At 55.8% G+C, this 21,067-nt stretch overlaps 1 protein-coding gene across 1 annotated transcript; it reads left to right on the plus strand.

Annotated features, from left to right (window-relative positions):
• Positions 1–9,487: 9,487 nt before the first annotated feature.
• Positions 9,488–20,842, plus strand: IFT27 (intraflagellar transport 27; the record flags this gene model as incomplete). Its single annotated transcript, XM_084254638.1, has 7 exons — positions 9,488–9,521; positions 14,467–14,546; positions 14,875–14,934; positions 15,800–15,859; positions 17,068–17,185; positions 17,995–18,104; positions 20,744–20,842. 7 exons carry the CDS (start codon positions 9,488–9,490, stop codon positions 20,840–20,842), a joined length of 561 nt encoding a protein of 186 aa, XP_084110764.1.
• Positions 20,843–21,067: the final 225 nt, after the last annotated feature.

Below are 21,067 nucleotides of genomic sequence, written 5' to 3' on the forward strand. Positions count from 1 at the left end.
AAGCCGCAAGAGCTAGGACTTGTGGGTGGGAGGGCGGGTGGATGATTGGATGGGTGGGGGGGTGGGTGGATGGACAGATGCACGAACAAATGGATAGGTAGATGGACACCCATGAAACTCTTTTTGCTACAAATCACAGAAAGCCAATTCAAAGTAACCTAAGACCAAAAAAAGGAAGAAGAAGAAGAAGAAGAAGAAGAAGAAGAAGAAGAAGAAGAAGAAGAAACAGACTTGTTCGGGCAGCAGCCAGGGGGCAGGTCTTCAGGAGCCCCTGGGGCAGGGGCTGAGTGGCCACCAGGACTAGGACTGCTTCTCTCTGCAGGACGGGGTGTCTCACAGCCTCACCCTGCGGTGGTAAGATTCCCCCCAGAGCTCCAGGATGCAGTCCTCAATACCAGTTAAAAAAACACCCTTTTCTTTCCCAGCCACTCCATCACAAGGCCCCAAGTTCAGGCCCTTAGTACCCGTGGCTAACGTTTGTAGAGAACTCCCGTGCTGGCCTCTATACGAGTCCGCCTGCACACATACCGGTGCCGCAGGCGCAGTGACCAGGCGCGCACAGACCGTGGCACAGACAAGGGGCAGCACGGAGGCATTGCGTGTGGGCCCCAGAAGAGTAAGTGGTGGGGCCAGGACCCCAGCCTCTTCCAGACCCCACGTCCCTCCCACAACCGGTCACAGTGGCCAGAAGTTGGGGCCCTGATGAGCCCCCTCCATGGGGCCCGTCTGTGGGGACACGTGGTGAGTCGCACAGAAAGCTCTTGGTCTGAGAGCGGGGAGAGGTGCCCCAGGGAAATCACAAGTAGGGACGAAAGCTGGGGGTGCGCAGGGCAGCAGCCCTACAGAGAGTGTCTGCTCTTTCCCAGGAGAGCCTGGGGTGGGGTGTCCTCCACAGGGGGGTGCTAGAGGGTCTCTTTACATGTTGGGGTTTCATGTCCAGCAGTTCCACCTGACACTTCCCTGGGTCCTGAGCTGCCCCTGGGGCAGGGCTGTCGGGGGGGCTCCAGCGAGGTCGGGCCGGGACCAGCACCCCCGTCAGGATGCAGGCTGCGAGGCAGGGTGGAGAAGCCATGTCCAGATGGGAGCCTGACAGAGTGAGCAGGACCAGGCCTGGGAGGGGCCTCAGGGGGTCAAAGCAGCAGCTTGTCCTGCAGGCCCCCTGCAGTGGGCTCAGCCAGGGCCTGGAACTTGAGGGTGGGGGGCCCGGCTGTGGACTGGGCAGCAGGTGGGCCAGAGATGGTGCAGGAGGAAGGGGACTGGGTGAAGGGGTGAGCCTGGGCAGGCAGGCAGGCAGGGGTGCAGGCACACACGTGCCACTGGCAGCAGTGAGGACCAGGGCAGACCCAGGGGGTCCAAGGAGCCCAGCCTTGAACATGGAGGGCCGGGGGTGCTAGGAAGAAGGCGGGGTCCCCTGTGGAAAGCAGGGGGAAGGGCCGGGACTGGGGAGCCCAGCATCTTCCTGAAACCAACTCAGGGCCCTGTGAGGAAGACAGGCAGGTCAGGGCAACAGTGACAGCTGCCACTGCCTGCCGCCCAGGGCGGCCTTCAGCATCTCCTGCCCACCCCCAGTGACAGCCCTCACGTGGCAGTTCAGACTCGGGGCGGGCAGCACGTGGCTGTTCGACCTCAGAAGGGACACAGGACATTGGCTCCAGGGCCCTGTCACAGAAGGACCTGCCTGGAGCCCGGTGAGGACAAGGTCAGGACAAGGTGGGGGCCATGGGGGGAGGCGTGATGACAAGGACAGGAGATGGACTGTCACTTGCCGAGCACCCCGCCTCTTGCCTTTACGTCGCTCTCCATCAGGCCCCGCCACCCTATCGTCACCCCATCACCCACTGGGGAATCCAGGCCTGAGCCCGGGCCAGGGGAGGGGCGACTCTCCTGGGACTTTGGGCCTCAACTGGGACTTTGGGCCTCTTTGCCCATGAGGCCACCCCTCAGCCCCCATTTGTAGCTCAGATGTGGCATGTTATACACTGACTGTAGCGCCAGCAAGGCACAGAGCGGGACCTCTATGATCCTGGAGCCCTAGGAGGCTTTTCAGGCTTTTATTGAGCGTGTTACATGACATGTAGTGCGGCAGCCAGGTGCACGGCAGGCAGGGAACCCGGGGGGCCAGGAGGCTGGTGGGTCTCCCAGTCCCCGGCGAATCTTCACTCTTCCTGGGCTCTCCGGCGTTCTCTCGGGGTCTCTGCTGCTCTGCTTCTCCTTTGCTGCTCTGCTGGTTCTGCTCTCGGTCTGTTGCTGTTTTCTCCTGGCGTCCCCATGACACTGCCCTTGTAGGCCCAGTCTCTCAGCCCAGGGGTGCCCACCTGTGCACGCCCACGCCCTACTCCAGGTGTCCGCCATCAAGCACACGCATAGGACCGCAGGGGCCTGTCATTAATGCTAATGGCCGGAGGGCGGAAAATCCTGATAATTCTCATTCACCCTACACTGACCTTTTGGGAGGAACCTGGATTCAACCAGGCTCTGAGATGCTGGTAGGAGCTGCCCCAACCAGTGGCCCAGCTACTGGTCTCTCTTTCCACCCCCAGAGCTCTTTCCAAAACAGATCAGACCCCCTTGTTCTGCCTAAAGCTGCTCATGACCGTCCCATGCAGAGTGAACCCCAGGCCCAATGCAGCCTACTTTGCCCAGCGGGAAGGCCTCATCGCCCCTCACCCTCCTCCACTCTGCCCTGCTCCCTCCCTCATCTCTCCTTCCAGTTTCCTCAGCTGCACCACCCTGCCCTGCCCACCCCTGGTTCAGTCCTGTTAGCCTCAGGAAAACCGCCTGGATGGACACCCCCACCTGGATCCCCTCTGCAAGTGCTTAATCACAAGTGAAATGGAGAACAAGTTGTTGGCCTAATTCAAAACCCTGTTGCCCAGAGACCCTGAGGTGCCTGAGGGCACTTCTGTGAGGCCCCTGCTGGATCCCAGGCCTGGCATACCGAAAGGTTTCATGATGGAGAGGTGGCTGGGGACCCAAGTGGCCAGTGAGTCACTCAAGGCTATGCATGGGGATGCACTATCCAGGATGTAAACTAGGGTGGAGTGACCAGGAGCTATTTCCTGGGGGGCTCCATTGTTCCCAGTGGTCAAAGCACATAATCTCTATTCTATAGTCTGCCTGCTCTTTTCAGTATGTTCCTCATACTAGGACTTTTACCCTTGGTGAGAGGCCCCCTGCATGACCCTACACCTGTTACAGGACCAGCAGAGGGGCACCCCCAGAACCCCCAAACCTGCCCACTCTAAATAGGCCGTCCGCCACATCATTATACTCTATGTGTAAGACCTTTAATGGAAAGGAACTTTAATACAATTAGTGTGCAACAAAGAATATAGGTTCCAAATCAAGCACCCCAAGTTACCCATCCCCTTGTGAGTAAATGTCCAGCCAAATAGTGTTGGCCCAAAGCAGGGCCACTGAGGCCCGAAAGCTTGCCACAAGTCTAAAGCACCTTCCATGGAGACCCATAGAAAAGGGCCCAGAAATAGCCAGACAAGTCTGGAAGGGAAAGAGCAAAATCAAAATTGAGATAAAAGCTGCCATCGTTGACCTCCCCACGTCCGTTCCAACTAGTCCAAAGCCAAGAAGCAAGTGCAGCTTCTCCACATCTCCCTCTGCTCCGTCCCTCCTCCAGTCTCCTGGCCCCCCTCTCCCTCCCTCCTTCTCCACTCTCCTCTCCAGAGTCTCCTCCTCCCTGCTCAGCCCTACCTTTCCTTGGGTGGGGCAGAGAACCAGGAACCTCCCCTTTTCCTGGGGACCACCTTGTGACAATGCCAGCACTGGGATTTGAACCACAGGGGTCTGGCCTCAGAGCTGGCCTTCCCCACAGCGCTGCACTGCCAGTCACTGCCGACATGGGTCACTGCTGTGTGGCGTGGACAGGACAATGGAGCAGGCGACATGTGAGCTGAGAAAAGCATGATAGCAGTGAACGAGGTGCCGGGTAATGAAACAGTCCGGCTCTCACGCCATTGGCCTCTGTGACCATCATCTGAGGCCCTGAAGGCGCTTGGGAGTGTGGGCTCGGGGCACGCGGGCCCAATGGCGGACTCCTGGGGCATGGTGTGGGCATGAGTAAGTGTGCACACCTGCGCCTAGAAGAGGAGGCTACAAGGGGCGGCCTCACTCAGAGGCAGACACTGCTACAGCGGGAAGGCTGCGAGAGGGCGAGGGACGGCTGTGAGAGGAAGAGAGTGTTAAGATTTGCCAGGGACTGGGAGGCCTGCCAGCCTCCTGGCCCCCTGGCCTCCTTGCCTTGCCAGCCTGCAGGCTTGCCCCACAACAACCGGCATAGAAAGAGCATTAAAACCTGAAAAAGCCACTGAGAGCTCAGGACTCTCCTTCAGCTGCCTGACTCGATAGAGAAAGTGCCCTGCGCTTTGCTTGGGCTACACTAGGCTAGGAGGGGACCGCAGAGGCAAAGGCCCTGAGGCAGGCAAGGCTGGTCAAACCTGCGCATGGAGACAGCTCTCCACCCTGGGCACAGGAAGTGAGAAGCTAGAGAGAGGCTGTGGCAGCATGGAAGGTGGACTTGGTGATAATTAAAAAAAAATAATGGAGTTCTGGCACTCTGGGTGCCGATGTAGAACCTCTCCCAAGTATACTGCTAGATGGAAAAAGCAAAGCCCAGAACAGTACGCGAGATGGTGTCTGGAGGGAGGGAATGCGCATCTGCTGGGACGTGTGTGGAGCATGTCCGAAGGTTGTCAGGAAACTAGAGCTCCGGGGATGAGAGTTGCAGGCCTGTGGTCCAGGGGGAAGGGCGTCTGCATAGTCTTCTCTGGCATCTAAATTTTAAACCTAGGGAAGAGATTGTCCAGGATTTTAAAGATGACCCTGGTTGTTGGGTGGAAAGTACATGGGGGGTGGGGAGCGGGGCCAGTGTCCAGAATAAATTCAGGGAAATTATGAGAGAATGATGCTACGTTTGTTTCAGGAGGACAAGTTAAAATAGGAAAGTTCTGGCTGGGAAGGGTGCTGTGTCACTCGACAAGGGGCAGGAGGGTGTGATGAGTGGAAGGGGGTAAGGAACTCAGAACAATGGCGTTGAGCTTAATTTTGCCCACAGCAGAATTTGTCCTGCGTTCAGACTGGCCAGACATGGCCAGAAATGCTAGGGGGAATGTTCTAGAAAAGCAAAGCCTGGCTCTTGCAGATGAACTAGCACTCAGGTAGCTGCAGCCTTAGGTAGCTCTGGGAGAATGATTTGCTCAACTTGAAATACACGCAGCAGCTAAGTAAATCAAAACGCCGCCAGCTCTGGGCACTTGCCTGCAGCAGGCATTTTCCAGCTGCTGCTGCCCTCTGCTGACGGAATTGGAGCATCTCAGCCTCCATGCTGTTGCGAGGCTTGGCCTCCCGGCTCCACTTTGCATTCCGGGCGCGCAGAAGGTGAGTCAGTCACATTTCCCCTGCCCTTTATGGAGATGGCCACCGCCAAGCACTGCATCAGTGGAGGCATAAACAACCAGACCCACATGAACAGTAGAAAACCGAACAGCAAAGGTCATTACTCTGCGAAGGCAGTGTACAGCGGGCAGATGGACACAGTGCATTAGAGGAAAGTGTAAAACAGCTCTCACTGCAGCATTATAGATCACCCTCGGGGACCCATCAGCATCCCAATGGCTGTTAATAAGAGCTGGTGTTGACTGAGTCTCACTGCCCCTCAGGCGCTTGTTCTAGACCCTTTACATGAGTTAATTCATCTGATCCTCCTATACCCACGGGAGCAGGGATGAGGAAACAGGCACAAGGAGCTTATGAGGCAAAGCAGGATTCAAATCCATATAGTCTAAGTCCCAGTCCTTGGCATTCTCAATTTTAAAATCAATCTTCTCTAATCATTGAGTTCACACATCTTTGGTCTTCATCCCAGTACAGTTCTGTGCTCTTCCCAGCCCTGGGACCTTTGGTAATACTGCAGGTTGTCACTAGGGTCAAGATTCTGACATCTAGTAGGTAGAGACCAGGGATCCTGCCAATTATCCTATAATGCACAGAACTGTCCGTTCCCTCCCCCAACAGAGAATCATACAGCTCAAAATGTGAATAGAGCCGAGGTGAGAAGCCCTGATCCACGGACATGAAATCTCTTAAATTCACTGGCCCTCTTTTGCTTTGCCCTTTAACATGAGGGCCTACTTACATATGAAACATATTCTTGAAAATTCATACCAAGTAATTCTCAAGAGGCTTCCCCCTGAATCCCCCTTAATGCCTCTTATTGATCCAAGGGGTAAATAAGTTTGTCTTCCAGTGGAAGGGCAGATAGTATCAAATAACTATGAAGTATCATACCTGGTAGTGATGAGTGCTATGAAGAAACTAAAGCCAAGCAAGGAGATTGAGGCTGACAGATTGGGGGAGATTCTTTAAATCGGGTGCTTGGGAGGGTCTCTCCCAGGAGATGACATTTGAACAGAGATCTGTGGGGCATGAAGGAAAGAGTCCTCTGCACAGCTGTGCAGCAAACAGTTAAGGGCACAGGTCCTGAGTAGGAATGGTCTTGGGGAGTTTGAGAAACAGCGAAATGACCAGAGAAAGTGAATAAAGGTGGGTCCTGGTCTTACCAACGAGCAGTGCTGCTCAAATGTGGGCTGACCCTGAATCACCAAAAAGTATTCGGAAAAAATAAGAGCGTGGTCCCACCCTCCAGTGTTCAGCTGTTCTGAAGTGGGGCCTGGGAATCTACATTTCTAACAAGTGTGTGTGGTGCCGAAGCTGCTGTCGAGGGGCCACAGTGCAAGGTCTTTCTTCCTTGAGGCAACAAGTCTTTTCCTATTCCACACCGCCCACAAGCATAGAGAACCATGACTTCATCACCTGCCTCTTTTTTTTCATAGTATTTTTTTGGATTATTTTATTTTATATTTTGCAATTTTTTTTCCATAGTACTTTTTTGGGGGGGATTTTTTATTGCAAAATATAAAATCAAAAATCAAAAAAAATACTATGGAAAAAAATTACAAAATGTAAAATTTTTAAAAATCCAAAAAAATGCTATAAAAATTGCAAAATATAAAATAAACAAATCACCTGCCTCTTTACAGGCTGTTCCCTGAGAATGGGGTGACAGTGGTTCTGTCCATGGTGCTGAGAAAGCACTCAAAAAAAATTTGTTGAATGAATTCCTCAAAGGTGGCCTCCTTTTCTTTTGCCATTCTGCTGTAACGCTGGCTCCAAGCAAATGCTTAGGTCAGGGCTACCTTGGCCAGACTTATCTGTGATGAGACCCCCCACTCCAGAGATTCCCCCATACCAGATGCTGGATCCTCTCCACATCTCCATGTTTACCCGTGATGTCCTTTCTCCCGTGTCCACCTTGTAAATTCCTACCCATTCTTCGAGGCTCTCCTTCCAGAATATTCTTCCAAATGCCGCTCCAGCTATCCAGAGTTAGGGGTGTTCCTCGGGTCCTGCATCCACAAGTACAAGGATTTGTCCACACATTTGTCTTCCTTCCTCCACTGGAGTCACAAGCAGGCAGCTCCCAGATTGAACCAGTCAACAGAGAGGTGTTCTACTGCGGTTGTCATGACCTAAAATTTAAGTTCATTGCCAAAATTTGAGCATCCGATGATTTCACACAAAAATCCCAATTCCAGACTCCTCTGGAAAAGTCAGGCCCAGGCACAGCCGTGAGCTGCCAGAGCTGCCTGGGAGTCTGGCACGTCCACCTTGTGGTCCCAGCATCCGGCAGCACCAACCTGGCCCAGGGTGGACACTCAAGAAAAATTCATGAATGAAACCAGAAAGACTACACCGGGTAATGGGGGGGGGACCACACTCTCCCAAGAACAGAAGACCTGAGGGGGTTCCGATTCTAGCTGACTTGTCGTCCAACCTTGGGCTCTCTTTGGACCTCAGTTTCCTTGCCTGTTAAACTGAAGTAGTGATAATTTCCACTTCCCGGCGGGAAGTGCTGCCTGGCATACAACGCTCACCTGGCGTGAGGAACCCTGGAAATACTCGCTCTCTGGGCGACGACGCACGAGAGGGATTGGTGGCCCTGTGGGGCCAGTGGGTGGACACAGCCCCGCGTCCAATCCCCGTCCTGCCGGGCACTAACTCCGTGGCCTTGGGCATCCACCTGACTCCACCTCCCCTGGGAAGATGTCGGGTTGGGAGGTGCGGTGTGGACCCCAGGGCGAGAGGGGCCTCGCAGAGAAGCCAGCACTGCGGGGGACTCGGTTTCGTCCACACGAGCGTGTGACACACTCTCCACCGCACGGGAGGCAAGAACTCCAACTCCTCAACCCACCGCTCATCCTCCAAGTTTAATCCCCTTTTTTCACGGACATCACTTTTTTTTTAAGGTTTATTTATTTATGCATACAAGAACTGGGGTACAGGCCAGAGATGGGGGGGGTGAGAGAATTCAACAGAGACAGAGTGGGGAGCAGAACAGATGGACTGAAATACACTGCTGAGAGGAGCAGCGGGCGAGACAGGCGAGGTCTGCCGCGCCATGTGGGTAGCTCCCTGGCCGGCCGGGGATCGAACCCGCGCTGCAGAGGCTGCGGATTGCTTCATTGTGCAGTGCTCAACCCCTTGCGCCACCAGGGAGGCCCCACAGACATCACTTTAAACACACATATTTTATATTTTAAAGCGCATAACCTCTCTGGTCTTTAAAAATGAGGTTTCCCTGCGGGACTTGGCGCAAGGACCGAACTCGGGGTCCGGGCGGACGCTCCACTCCCGCGGCTGCGGCCTCGTCGACTGCGCAGGCGCAGCCCCAGATTCCCGCGGGCCCGAGCGGCCCCCTCGTGGACGAGCCCATTTCCTGAAGGAGCGGGGGGTGCGGCGAATCCCCATTTCTCGCAAGATGGTCCAAGCCAGCCTCTAGCCAATCAGAAGGAGTCTTTTATCGCCGCTTCTCGCTACAAGGGATGGGCGCTCCTTGTCTTTGGTGCTGTGATTGGCATTTTGTGCAGCCGTTCGCCAAGCGGAAAAGCTTGAAGAGCAAATGTCACTGCGAATAGTCTCCCAAGAAAGAGGCATTAGCCACGCCCCCTCCTGCCACTGGTCCCGGCAGCCTTCGGGGCGGGAGCTGGTGCTGGCAACCAATCGCGGACCAGCGAGGGCCGGGGGCGGGGCCAACAGGGGCGGGGCTGGGGGCGCTGGTTGCCTTGCGCACGCGTCTGGCTCGGTGCTCGGGCCGGGGCGCTGCTGATCGCTCTTCCGGGTCCCCGCGACCGGGGGGCTGCACGGAGAGGCTGGACGGGGGGCGGGAGTCACGTTGTCCCCCGAGTGCCCTTCCAGGCTGCCTTCTGGGCCTTGAGCCGGGCCCCATCAGGGGTTGCCCTGCGCCCCCGCCCCAGCCCTAGCGCGCACCGTCCGCCCCCAGCGCACCCCCGAGGGTCCCCACCGCGGCCGAGGCCCCTGGGGTGTCAGGCCCCCCCCACCCCCCGGCCCCAGCAGGCCACGCACGACTCGGGCCGCGGCGCTTCCCCTCTCTGGGCCGTGGAAGTGGTTGGTTACCATGGTGAAGCTGGCAGCCAAATGCATCCTGGCAGGTGAGTCTGAGCACTGGACACCGGCTTCCAGGCCCAGAGGCCTCGTTGTTCACGGAAACTGTCCGCCCGCCTTCCCCTTCTCGCTCCCCAAGGCGAGTTCATGTAACTGCTGATGGAGTAAATTCCATTAGGCATGGAAGAATTAGCTTCCAGAGCACATTTGTAGCTTCAGCCGATTCCCCCCTCTTGCCGTGCTCAGAGGCCCCTGCACAGGGCAGCCTGCTCGGGGGTCCACGCCTGCAAAAGCCAGGCTCGCACACCAGGCGTGCTCCAGGTCAGCCCTGTGTGGAGCCCAGAGTTAGGCATCAGTGACTGGTAGTGTTTATTTAAGGGATTTCCCCCCCTGAAAACAGGAATAGGAGGTCGTAATGTCCAGTTGGCCAGCGTTCGCAGGCGGCCGGGGTGGCTGTCTTTACACAGACCCAGAGTTACAGTGCTCAGGAGGAGGGAGCATGAGACCCCCCAAGGCAGGAATCTTTGATACATGAGAACTTCGTGGGTGCTCAATAAATATTTGCTGAGTGAATGAATGTGTGACCTTTACATTTGCGGGGCCTCTTTCTATCAGTTTGTACATTTAAAATGACTTTTGCCTGGATTGTAGACCTGGGGCCACAGAAGACGTGCATATTGAGTACACTGAGCCCTCCCTGCGTGCCAGGCACATGTATGTCATTGAATCAGGTCACGGAGCACACTGGGGGAGGTGCTGTATGCTCTGATCGCCCAGAAGCACTGCGAGGTGAAGTCCATCCGCGTAGGAAGGTCACCAACAGGAATTTAACCCCCGGGTCTGTCCATCTCTAGAGCCACTTGTGTTACTGTTGAAACCTGTGACCTGCCCAGGGTTCCCTAACCAGCTCAGAGGAGAAGCAGTAAGAGATTACATAAAGGGAAAAGATATTTTTTTTCTTTTTTTTTTTTTTGATTCCTCTCTTCCAGACTGAAAATAGATATTTTTTTAATGACTTTTTTTAATTTGGAAATAAAAGGGTCACAGAGAAAGGAGACTGGGATAAGACTATCAAATCCTACTGGAGCAAAAGAAATTAGTGGTTCTCAGGAGAGGTCTGCAGTTCCCAGAATGCCAGGGGAGGCAGCATTGTGTAAGGGAAGTGATTCTGGCAGGTCTCAGTGACTGTCACCTTGGGTCGTCTGAGCCTCAGTTTCCTCGGATGGGGGGGGGTACAAATTTTATTTTCTGAAATTGGAATTTTTTATTGTTAACCAGCTTCTCTCTCTGACTGTTCTTTCTCTTGTTTTTTAATTTAACTTCCATCGTGGAAAAGGTGTGTTACACCCCCAGCACAGCTCTCGCTGAATTCTCACAGCAGCCCTGTGGGGGTGGGGGTGGTATTACTGTCATCGTCTACAGCCAGGGCAGCCGAGGCCCAGAGAGGTTGGGACCGTGCCCTCACCACAACGTGAAGGAATGTGGCGGGGCTGAGACCCAGGCCCAGGAGATCTGATTTCTAGAGCTTTGTTGCTGGACCCACGCTGGACTCCAAATCTTTGCCTTTCTTTCCACCCATCCCATCAGGTACTTGTTCTACCTGATTTCAGCCGCTGTCTGGGGAAGTGATTCCTGAAGTACAGCAGAGCTCTCAGCCCGTACCCCCTTTAGGCCTCAAGTGTATCTCCTCCTCTTAGAGTTTCCAGGGACCCAGAGACCTCAGCCCAGTGAATCAAGCTCCCGGCTACCACCCAGTAGCACATTCTCGTCCTCCCACCCCTCACCTTTCTCCTCACAGGCCTACTGTTGACAGCAAATTAATCTTTTTTTTTTTTTTCTATACACATCACTGGTCATTGAGGTCATTCTATACACATAACTGGTCATAACTGGTCATTAGCCCAAGTGTTTATTCACTAAGTGGATGTTTGTTGGGCACCAGGCAGGTGCTCAGAGGTGAATTGGGCAGGCCCTCCACCCAGGGAAGTGCTACCATGCATATCGCAGCCATCAGGCTGCAGCTGCAAATTAAACGCCCTTCATGCACCAAACACCAGAGCAGTTCCTCCAAGCTCAGCTGCCAGTCCTGGCCAAGATGAAGCGAGGAAATAGTGCTGGACATGCATCTCCATTTTATTTACTTAAATATTACTTTACACATGCCAGGCACTGTATGTGTTAATGCCTTAAATCCTCTTAGCTCTTAGCGGTGGCTGCTGTTTTTGTGCCCATTTTGCAGATGTGGCAGCTGAGACCTGAGACATGAACTGACCTTTAGTCACGCAGCTAGTTAGAATGAGGTGTCCCTCAGGAACCCTGACACACTGCCTCCTGGAGGGTTGCTCTGACATCTAGTCTTGTCCCACCAGCCAAGGGCCATGCTGGCCACACAGGTAGACAAAGGAGGGAGAGGCAACCTTCAGAGGCCACTGAGCTTTGCCCTTTAGGGAACAGGCAGATTTGCATTGGGAAAACCCAACAGAAGGTTATCTTCGAGGAATTTGAGGGGATCACAATAATAGGAGCCCCGATTTTTGCGCACGGGGTAGTAGAGTCGGGAGGTGAGTTGGGGCTGACTGCGGAGGCTAAGACAGTGGGGGGAGTCCTTGGGAAGGGTTTTCAATCAAGAAAACAAAAAACTAGGCATTTCAACTTAGAAATGTTAATCTACAGAATTGGTTGGTCTCTTCCCGTGGATGGAGAACCCACAAAGCAAGAAAACACAGAGGTGACAGACATGCAGAGAGTCAGGGTTGTCGGGAAGCTTGAAGAACCCCACGGAGCTGGGACCCAGGCTCTGAGCAGACAAACCGAGATTGGGTGGCGGCCCTTGGTCCAGTGCTGGGTTGTTGGAAATGCACATGGAGCTCAGGCAAGCGACCCTGGCGTGAGAAATGGCAGCCAAGGCGATGAGAGTACATTTTCGAGGACAGGCCCACAGGGGTGCCCACGTGGGAGGCAGAGCAGGCGGGGGGCTCAGGAAGGAGGGGCTGCTACCGGCCTGCTCACCTTGTGCCCAGACCTGAGCAGGGACCCATGGACTTCGCACTGGGAGGCCGTGGGTGACCTTGCATGGGCCTCTGCAGACGTCACCCTCTGTCAAGCAGTGCCCCTCCCATCGTCTCTCCCAGGTCAGCCTCGCCTCTAGGGAAGTCAGCCCACGGGTAAAGCTGCTGGCTCCTTCTTCCCTCCACGCGCCCTTCCTCCATGCTTCCGTTCTCAGTTTGCACTATTTGAACTTGCACTTGGCATCTTGCTGCTCTGCTAATGTGTTTATCAGCTATTTCCCTCCCCGTGCTCAGATCTCTCCACAGCCAACACAGGAGGCTTTCCGTAAGTGTGGGTGCCTCTGACTGACATTAGGAGCAAAGATTTATGAAATTAACCAGAACAAATCTGTGGGGAATTTCGCAAGCGGGAGAGCCAATTTCCAACTGGATTCAGAAGCAAAATTGGAGTCGGGAGGGCGGATCGGTCACAGCACAGGAGGGGCCGTGCAGTGGCCTGTTTGTTCCCAGCCGGGTGGGTCCCCAGAGACCGTCCACCCGTGGCTGCCCCCGAGGTCACAGAGCCCGCAGGAACAGTGCTGGAAGTGGGTCAGGAACAGTCCCAAGCTCGGGGAGCGCAGCGGGTCCGGTGGAGCACGGGCGGTGTTGGCATCCCAGCCAGGTGACCCAGCTTCTCAGCCTCCGTCTCTGCTGTCACATGAGGTTAATGGTGGTCGTGGGGATTGGGAGGGAGGGAGGGCGAGTGGATGAATGGGCCCTCTGGGGAACACATTGGCTCCCTTCTGAGAAGTGGTGGCAAATAAAGAGCCAGACCTGAATAGCTCACTCAAACCTGGAGGAGTTAACGTGAAATTAAATGCCACAAGTAGTCAAATAATTGTCTCACAAGAGAAAATAATAGGTAGGAAAAGTCAAAACTAAAAAACGAACAGAGCAGCAGGCAATCAAAAGTCAAGGCAAGAGAAGCACCGAAACTGACGGTAGAATAGGTGGCAAAGGCAGAGATTGTAGTAAAGGCAGCGCGTTGGAAGGAGGCGAGTTGGGTGGTGGTGGCTAAGGATGCAGAGGGCAGAGAAGCAGAAAGCAGAAAGCAGGCTCTTCTGGGGGCACAGGGCCACTGGCAAGAGGGGAGGGCTCAGGGGGGTTAAGGATGGGCACCCAGCACCTCCAGCACCCTCTGGGGCACAGGAGGAACCCCAAATTAAATTGCTCCCAACTATCTGGTGAACGTTGCACATCTCAGATCAAAACTGACATAAACCTTTAGTTTCCAGGGACCCACGTCGTGGGCTGTCACTAACAAAAAGCAAAGCCCTGCTGGGTAATCCAGTTGGTACGAGCTGAGCTTGGACAGCACAACTGCTACTGCAGATAGAATTGGGAAGGATGCAGTGGTCTCCCATGGGCACCCCAAGGTGAAGGTGGAATAGATCACTTGGGAATGGATTTCAGGATGGCGAGTGTAGCAATGGACTTCTTGTTCCCCATACATGCAGAACCTTCCCCCCATCCCTCAGTACCCCCCTAAAAAACATGCTGGGTCCTCAGTGGAAGTGCTGTACTCAGAATGGCTTGGTTAAATGAGTCACAAGTCTGCCTGGCCTGACCTGACCTTCCAGACATCAGAGTAAGTTCCAGTATGAAAGTGACGGTTTTCCCATCGGCGTTTCATTGCGGGAGTGTCAGTCCTATTTCCAGGGCTCTAACCCCCCCTTAAGCTCTGTTACCTTCGGGGTCAATTCTTTTGGATGGAAAGATTAGCCCTGCAGATATGGGGCTCTGGCCCTGATGGGGATTGGAGATTGGGCTCCTCAACCCATCGCCCTGCCTGCGACCTCAGAGCATGTGCCCGGGGAAGTCCAGTTTCTCTGAAAACATTGAGGTGTTCGCTTTCCTAGACTGGTGTCCCAGAGAGGGGAGCATCAGGCTGGATCAGGGTGGAGGTGGTGTTTGTCCTGATGTTTGTCCTGCTCTGGCCCCGCAGGCGACCCCGCTGTGGGCAAGACCGCCCTTGCGCAGAGCTTCCGCACCGACGGAGCCCACTTCCAGAAGAACTACACCCTGGTGAGATGGGTTAGATAACCCCAGGGGAGTGGCTCTCCAGAAGGGGCTGCTGGAATGGGCAGCGGGTGATGTTTTCCCCACAAGCACAGGGCCTGGGGGCCCGTGGAGCAGACTGGCCAGTAGGCAACTTGGTCACCACACACAGTGTCCACATGGGTGGGGGGCGGACGGGCCAAGTGGTCCCCTTTGGCTTTGCACGACAGTGAGTCCAGAATCCAGACACTTAGGCTGGAGGCGCTCAGGTGCCTCCTGGACACCCGGGCTCATCTCGTCCCACGTAATGCACCCTGGGGCCCCTGACACGACCATTCTTGGTTTTTCTCAACAGACAACAGGCGTGGATTTGGTGGTAAAGACAGTTCCAGTCCCTGACACGGGGGACAGTGTGGTAAGTGGGGCCCTTGACTCGAGGGCAAGCGTGTCTGGTCCCCATGAGAGACGCAGTGGCAGAGCTTCCCCTCGATTTGGTCGTGGACCGTCCCGGGGAGGGGCTGAGGAAGGAGGCCTGGGATATGGCCCCTGTCCTCCCAGAACTTACCTAATCCCCAGGGTCTTAACCTGGTCCCTCTGGAGATCCATGACTCTGGATATTGAATTATAAGATACTGTATTTTTTTTTTTTTTTGTACTTCCCCAGAAAAATGGTTAAAGAATCACCAGATTCTGAAAAAGAGTTCCCTGGGCCGAAAACAACTTAAAGTGCCCCCAGTGTGGTGAGCAGGAAGGCGGCTCGTGTGCAGACTCCCCCACGCAGACCAGACTGTGGTGCCGCCGCAGGCCCAGCCAGCACCTAGCGAGGGGGCAGGGCGGTGGCTCCTGTGGGCTGGCCGGGGCTGGCCAGGGCCCGAAAGGGTCGGAGTCACACCTTAGCGGTGGCAAAGCCATCCCTGACTGGCCTACTTTAACGCCTTCCCTGGGCCTGCTCCGTGACCTCCTTTAAAAAGAATTGTTTTAAGATTTGAAAATCAATTTGGTTAACAAAGTGCAGAATGACCTTTCAGAAACCCGAGTGTGCTTGTCAGCCTGTTTAGCATTCTGTTCTGCCAGGTGGGAAGGCGGCCTGTTCCTGGTAGTCCTGCTCCGGGGCTCAGGAAGGGGAGGCCTGCTGCCGTCCCCGTGCCATGGGGCAGACAGCGTGTGCGTGAACGCGCGTGTGGGCCCACCTCAGCACCGGGCGGTCTGCAGTGAGGACTGGCGGAGCGGCCCTGGCCTCCCCCCACGCCGATTCTTGGGACTTGCCTCTCTGATTCTAGGAGCTCTTCATTTTCGACTCTGCTGGCAAGGAGCTGTTTTCTGAAATGCTGGATAAACTGGCAAGTAGCGTGGGATCTTATCCTAACCACCAGCCCTCGCCGCCCTCCTCCTGCCAAAACGTTTGCCCCCTTGCAGTGTTCTCACAGAAATTTCACTGCAGTCTGGCCACCAAGAGAAACCCCGTCAGCCAGGGGTCTCTGAGGGGCGTTGCTCCCAGCTGTGGGCCTCGTGGCCTCTGTGGGCAGGCAGGGGTGGCGCCTCTAGATGGGCCAGGGTCCAGATGTGCCAGAGCTGTGGGCCTCTGTCCCTGCAGCCCCCCCCCCCACTCTCGGTGCCCCTTCTTTGGAGCCACTCCCTCCTGATGGTGGTCTTTCAGCAGCGCTCCTCAACCTCTGGGACAGGAGCAAGCATTTCCCTCTCTAGAGAGAGCCCAGAGGCCCCGTAGTAAGACTCCCCTTCCCAGCCCCCTGGTCCCACCAAGGTTTGCTTGGATCCTGCTGCTGCCCAGAATCCAGTTTGCTGTCCCTTCCAGGGTAGCAGCTCCGCTAATCGGGGCCAGTGAGCTAATTAGAAGGCTGGAGCTCTCCAGAGCCTTCCCTGCGCTTCCAAGATCAGCCACGTGTAATAGAAGCGGTTTGCTGCCCCTTCTTCGTTGTCTAAGAGAAATAGATCCAGTGGCGGTCATTTCACACAGGGTTGGCTCCCGCGCGGCCTCTTGGTGTTTGCCAGGTGCCTACTGTGCGCACAGCCTGCCCCGCAGAAGGGGACGCGTGTTTGGGCCACGTGGTAGCTGGTCGCACCATCCCCCCAGCCAGCCCTGACTCTGTGCCCTCGCTGCGGAGCCCAGCTCCTGGCCGGGTCTGCCTGAGGCCTGGAGCAAGGCGGCGTCTCCCGCAGGCACAGAGGGGGTGGTGTGGTTCCGGAGTTCTAAGTCTGCGGGGTCCACAGTTCAGCTCAGCTCTCTGCACTCAATTTCTTCACTGATACCTAAGGATATTCAGACCAGCCCCAAAAGTTGGGCGGTTTCCTGGTGATGCATAGAGCGCATGCAGGAGCCCAGCGCAGGTGTGAGCCTGCCCCCCACCTCGCCCTGCCCACCCCTGAGTCCAGTCGCCCATTCCTTTGGGGGAGCTGTTTGCCTCTGTGGGTGCAGCTCAGCTCTCTGACTCGCGTCCCCTGTGGAGTGTTCCCTTCCCCTGGCTCGACCCTTCCCGGGAGGCCCGGTCTTTCACACCTGTGGGCGGCACTCACTGGCCCTCTTGCGCAGTGGGAGAGCCCGGATGTCTTGTGCCTCGTCTACGACGTGACCAGCGAGCAGTCCTTCCACAGTTGCAGCAAGTGGCTGCAGAAGGCTCAGTCCCAGGCCCCTGGCACCGCCCTCCCAGGTAGGCGCGGCAGGCATTCCAGGTTCCTGATCACACCTCCGAGGTCAGGAGTGCAAGGCCACCGCAGGGTGGCTGCCGGCGCCAAGTGGGGGTGCCCTGGGCTTCCAAGGTGACCCTGGCTGGTAGCCGCCATGGGCGCCTCTGTGAGTGGGTGAAATGGGCACGAGGACACCCTCCTGCAGGGCTGTGGGGAGGCTCCAGACAAAGGGGGGAGGTGCTGTCACGTGACTGTGAGCTATTCTTTCCAGAAAGCCGACCCCAGGGAAGAGTTCCTCATTTTCTCCCGTATGCAGGGCACAAGTAAACATTCGGGTCCTGTTGTCACTTCTGAATGCTTTAAATCAGTTTATTTTTCATCCCTATGTGAGATCGACAAATTCTCCTCATTATGGACCAGGGAAAGCGATCTCCAGAGACAGGCTCAGAAATTAGCTGCAGCTGATGCAGCTGGGAACCGAACTAAATTACCTCTGAATCCCTGACTCTGAGCCCAGTCCTTAGATTAGTATTAATGACCATTTTTAAAGTTTGCTCCATGTGCTAGGAATTAGCGCAAATGCCCTCGCCTTCACGGCTCCAGGAGCCCAGGCAGGCAGACAGATAAGCCGAGCGTGGAAAGCAAGGCCTCCCGCTCTGCTGTGAGCCTCAGGGGCACCCTGGAGCCCCGCACCCCAGCCAAACTCACCGCCTGGAACCAGCAGCCTCATGTAGCACGTCTTACACCCCTCGAAACTCATGGGCTTGCTCTTTTGTCTCCCCAGCTGTCCTCCCAGCCTGCCACAGTTAATGCGATGCTTTCTTTTGAGTAGGTGTGTTAGTGGGAAATAAGACAGACCTGGTTGGCAGACGTGCGGTGGAGTCAACACAGGCCCGGGAGTGGGCCCTGGGCCAAGGCCTGGAATGTTTCGAAACATCCGTGGTAAGTGCGCAGCGGGCCCGTGCCGCAGCGTCCTCTCCCATGACCTCGCGCACCGAGTGGTTAGTCCACCATATGCAACGTCTAATTTGGAACTGATGTTTACATTCTTAGCCCAAGAGCTGTTCTCAGCATAGCAAGAGTCACTCGGGCATTACAATAAAGCCGATCAGCCAGCCCGCCCTGGGAAAAGTTGTATCTGCACCAGTGAGGAATACGAGTGTGTTGTGTGATTACAGGGACCCCATGGGTGACGGTGTCAGGGCGTTCTTTCTGAGACCCATGCCATCTGTCCTGGGCCCGCCTCCATGTTGAGCTGGTGAAGGACTTGCCCAGGGTCACATGGCAAGTAAAGGGTGGAGCCAGGACCAGCATTGGGGTTCGAGGTCCCTCCAGTGCTCCTATCCTTATCTCCGCTGCCCCCGGGGCTTCCAGGCCCCAGAGCGCCCTCCAGTCAAGTCAGGACCCTTGTCCATAGGGACCAAGAGTGACTTGTTGCCAGCACTTAAGTGCACTAGATCCTAATTTGGGGCATCCAGCGCTGGTAAATCCCCTTCCTAGTGGGGAGTTGTGAGGTCCCACCTTCCCAGCCGCCAGGGCGCAAGCAGGGTGTGAGCCAGGCTGCACAATCTCTGCTTGAACTTCGAGACGGAGGTCAAGTCTCTGTCAGGAGGCCCAGACTCATTTCAGAGCTCACAGGACCATCGCCCTGGCTGCGGCACATCTCTCCACGGTTGTGGGGAGACATGCCAGGCCCACGAGTCCTGAGGCACCTGTGGTCATACTTGGGCCTCACTGTGGGGCTTGTTGTCTCTGGACCTGATGCTTCGGCCTCCAGAAGAGTCACAGGGCTAGTGAATAAATAATAAACTCAGACTCCACTTAAGCTTCAGGCACGTCTGTTGTTGCCCATCCAAAATCTGACAAAGACTGCTGTTCAGGCTCCCCCCAAAACATACACACAATGCAGGGTGCTTTAGGAAGATGTAGGGAGTGAAGACAGCAGGTGTTAGGACCTCTCCGTGCGTATTCCCCCACGGAATCTTGTTTGTACTGTCATCACTTAATTCTCATATTCCGAGACCATACAAAGATAAATGTCACTCCTGCCTCTGGCCCAATTATCACCAATGCTAAATTAATGAAGACCAAATTAATGAGTTTTTGCTGGGTAAAGGCTTTCGTCTTCAAGGCAGCGTGCCTTTGAGCAGTCAGCCATGGCCCACGGGAGAAGGTCTCCCACGCCCCCTCGGCCCCCCTCATGTTGAGAAAGTGCCTCCTCACCCCAGCACCCCATAGTCCCCAGAATTAACACCCTCCCCAACGTGTCAGTCTCCGCAGGCCGCTGGCCGCCTGTCCCTGCTCCGCTCAGGTGTCTGTCGCTGCACTTCCCAAACGGGTGGGTATAAATCATGCTTGAGGAGGCTGCGCTTAAGCACTTGGTATTAACTGTGCAAGTTAACTAGTCCCCCCTGAGTTGATGCAACAGAAGCACCACTGGCAGCCCAGTTAAGAAAGCTGTTAATTAAAAAGGAAATATAACCAAATGCTGTTTGAGACGCCGCCAAGGCTTGATACCAAACCCATCCCTTCCTCCTCCTGACGGCAGCAGCGGTCACTCTGCAGACCGGAAGGAGGGCCCGACTGGTCGCTTGGCTTTCCTTTGATCAGCTTGGATTCTGTCCCCAGAACTCATTCATCCTAAAACAGCAAATTTGGACCCCTTGACGGCCTCCTCCTACTCCCCTACCCACCTCCCCAGCGACCACCAATCTGATCTCGTTCTGCATCCAGCCCAGGTCCTGCATGTAGGGCAGTGGCGCAGCAATTGCCTGCCTTCCTTGGCCTCGTCACTGGGCACAATGCCCTCATTTTCTTCGTGGCTGGGGGAGGGCCCAGGGCTCATGTCGTCATGTGCCCCTTGACATCTCCCCCACCCAGGGTGGGCTGCAGCGGCCCCCAGAAGCTCTGCCATGTGGCCCGGGTGCTGCCCCCCCCATCGCAGCCACAGGGTCCGCACAGCAGTGAGCCCCCTAACCTCAGGCCTCGTCTCCATCCTTAAGTGGCCGTCGTTGCACGTCTCAGCCACCGATGCTGCCGGGAACTTGAAGGTGCAGGTGTCTCCTCAAGATAGCGGGTTCATTTCCTTGGCTCTGTCCCCAGAGGCAGGGAGACGGGGCCACGTGGCAGTTCCGTTTTCAGTTTTTTTGAGGAGCCGCCATGCCGTTCTCCACAGTGGCTGCTCCTGGTGACGTGCCCGCCGGCCCGGGTCCCTCCCGCCACACCCTCGCCAGCGCTGTTCTCACTGCTCTTTTGAACCCTAACCATCCTCGTAGGCGCGAGGTGGTCATTCCCAGGGTGATCAGTGATGTCGAGCGCCCCCCCACCCTGGGCCTGCTGGCCACTTGACCGCCCGATTGGCCCATCGAGGCGCACGCAGGTCAGACCCAGGCCCAATGCCAGCGAGTTAGGCTCTCAGCGAGCCACCGTTCGCTCCGAGTCCCCGGCTCCTCCGGGCCCAGCGAGGGTTGCTGTGGCACGGGGCAAAGTGTGTGCCCACGTGAGGTCAGCGCTGAGCGGGTGCTGCTCTCAGCTGATGAGTATAAAAATGTTGAACCGGTTCTGTGAACTTGCCTCTGCAGAAGGAGATGGAAAACTATGAAGCCCCCTTCCACTGCCTGGCCAAGCAGTTCCACCACCTGTACCGGGAGAAGGTGGAGACCTTCCAGGCGCTGGTGTGAGGGCGGGCGGCCTGCTGGCGGCAGCCAGGCGGAGCTGCAGGAAGCTGCAGTGCCTCTGTCTCCCCGGAAGGCGAGAGAAGATGAAAGTGCCTTGGGGCCTCCGGTGTATCCTGACAGCTTTAAATAAAATAGGAGACAATGCAGAAGCAACAGCCCCTTCATTCCTGGCCAGAGTAGGCCCTGGATCAGCCACCCGGGGAGCGCCGTGTGTTGGGCCCTGTTGGT

The sequence above is a fragment of the Talpa europaea genome, assembly GCF_964194135.1.
Source record: "Talpa europaea genome assembly, chromosome: 15".
Classification (NCBI taxonomy): Eukaryota; Metazoa; Chordata; class Mammalia; order Eulipotyphla; family Talpidae; genus Talpa; species Talpa europaea.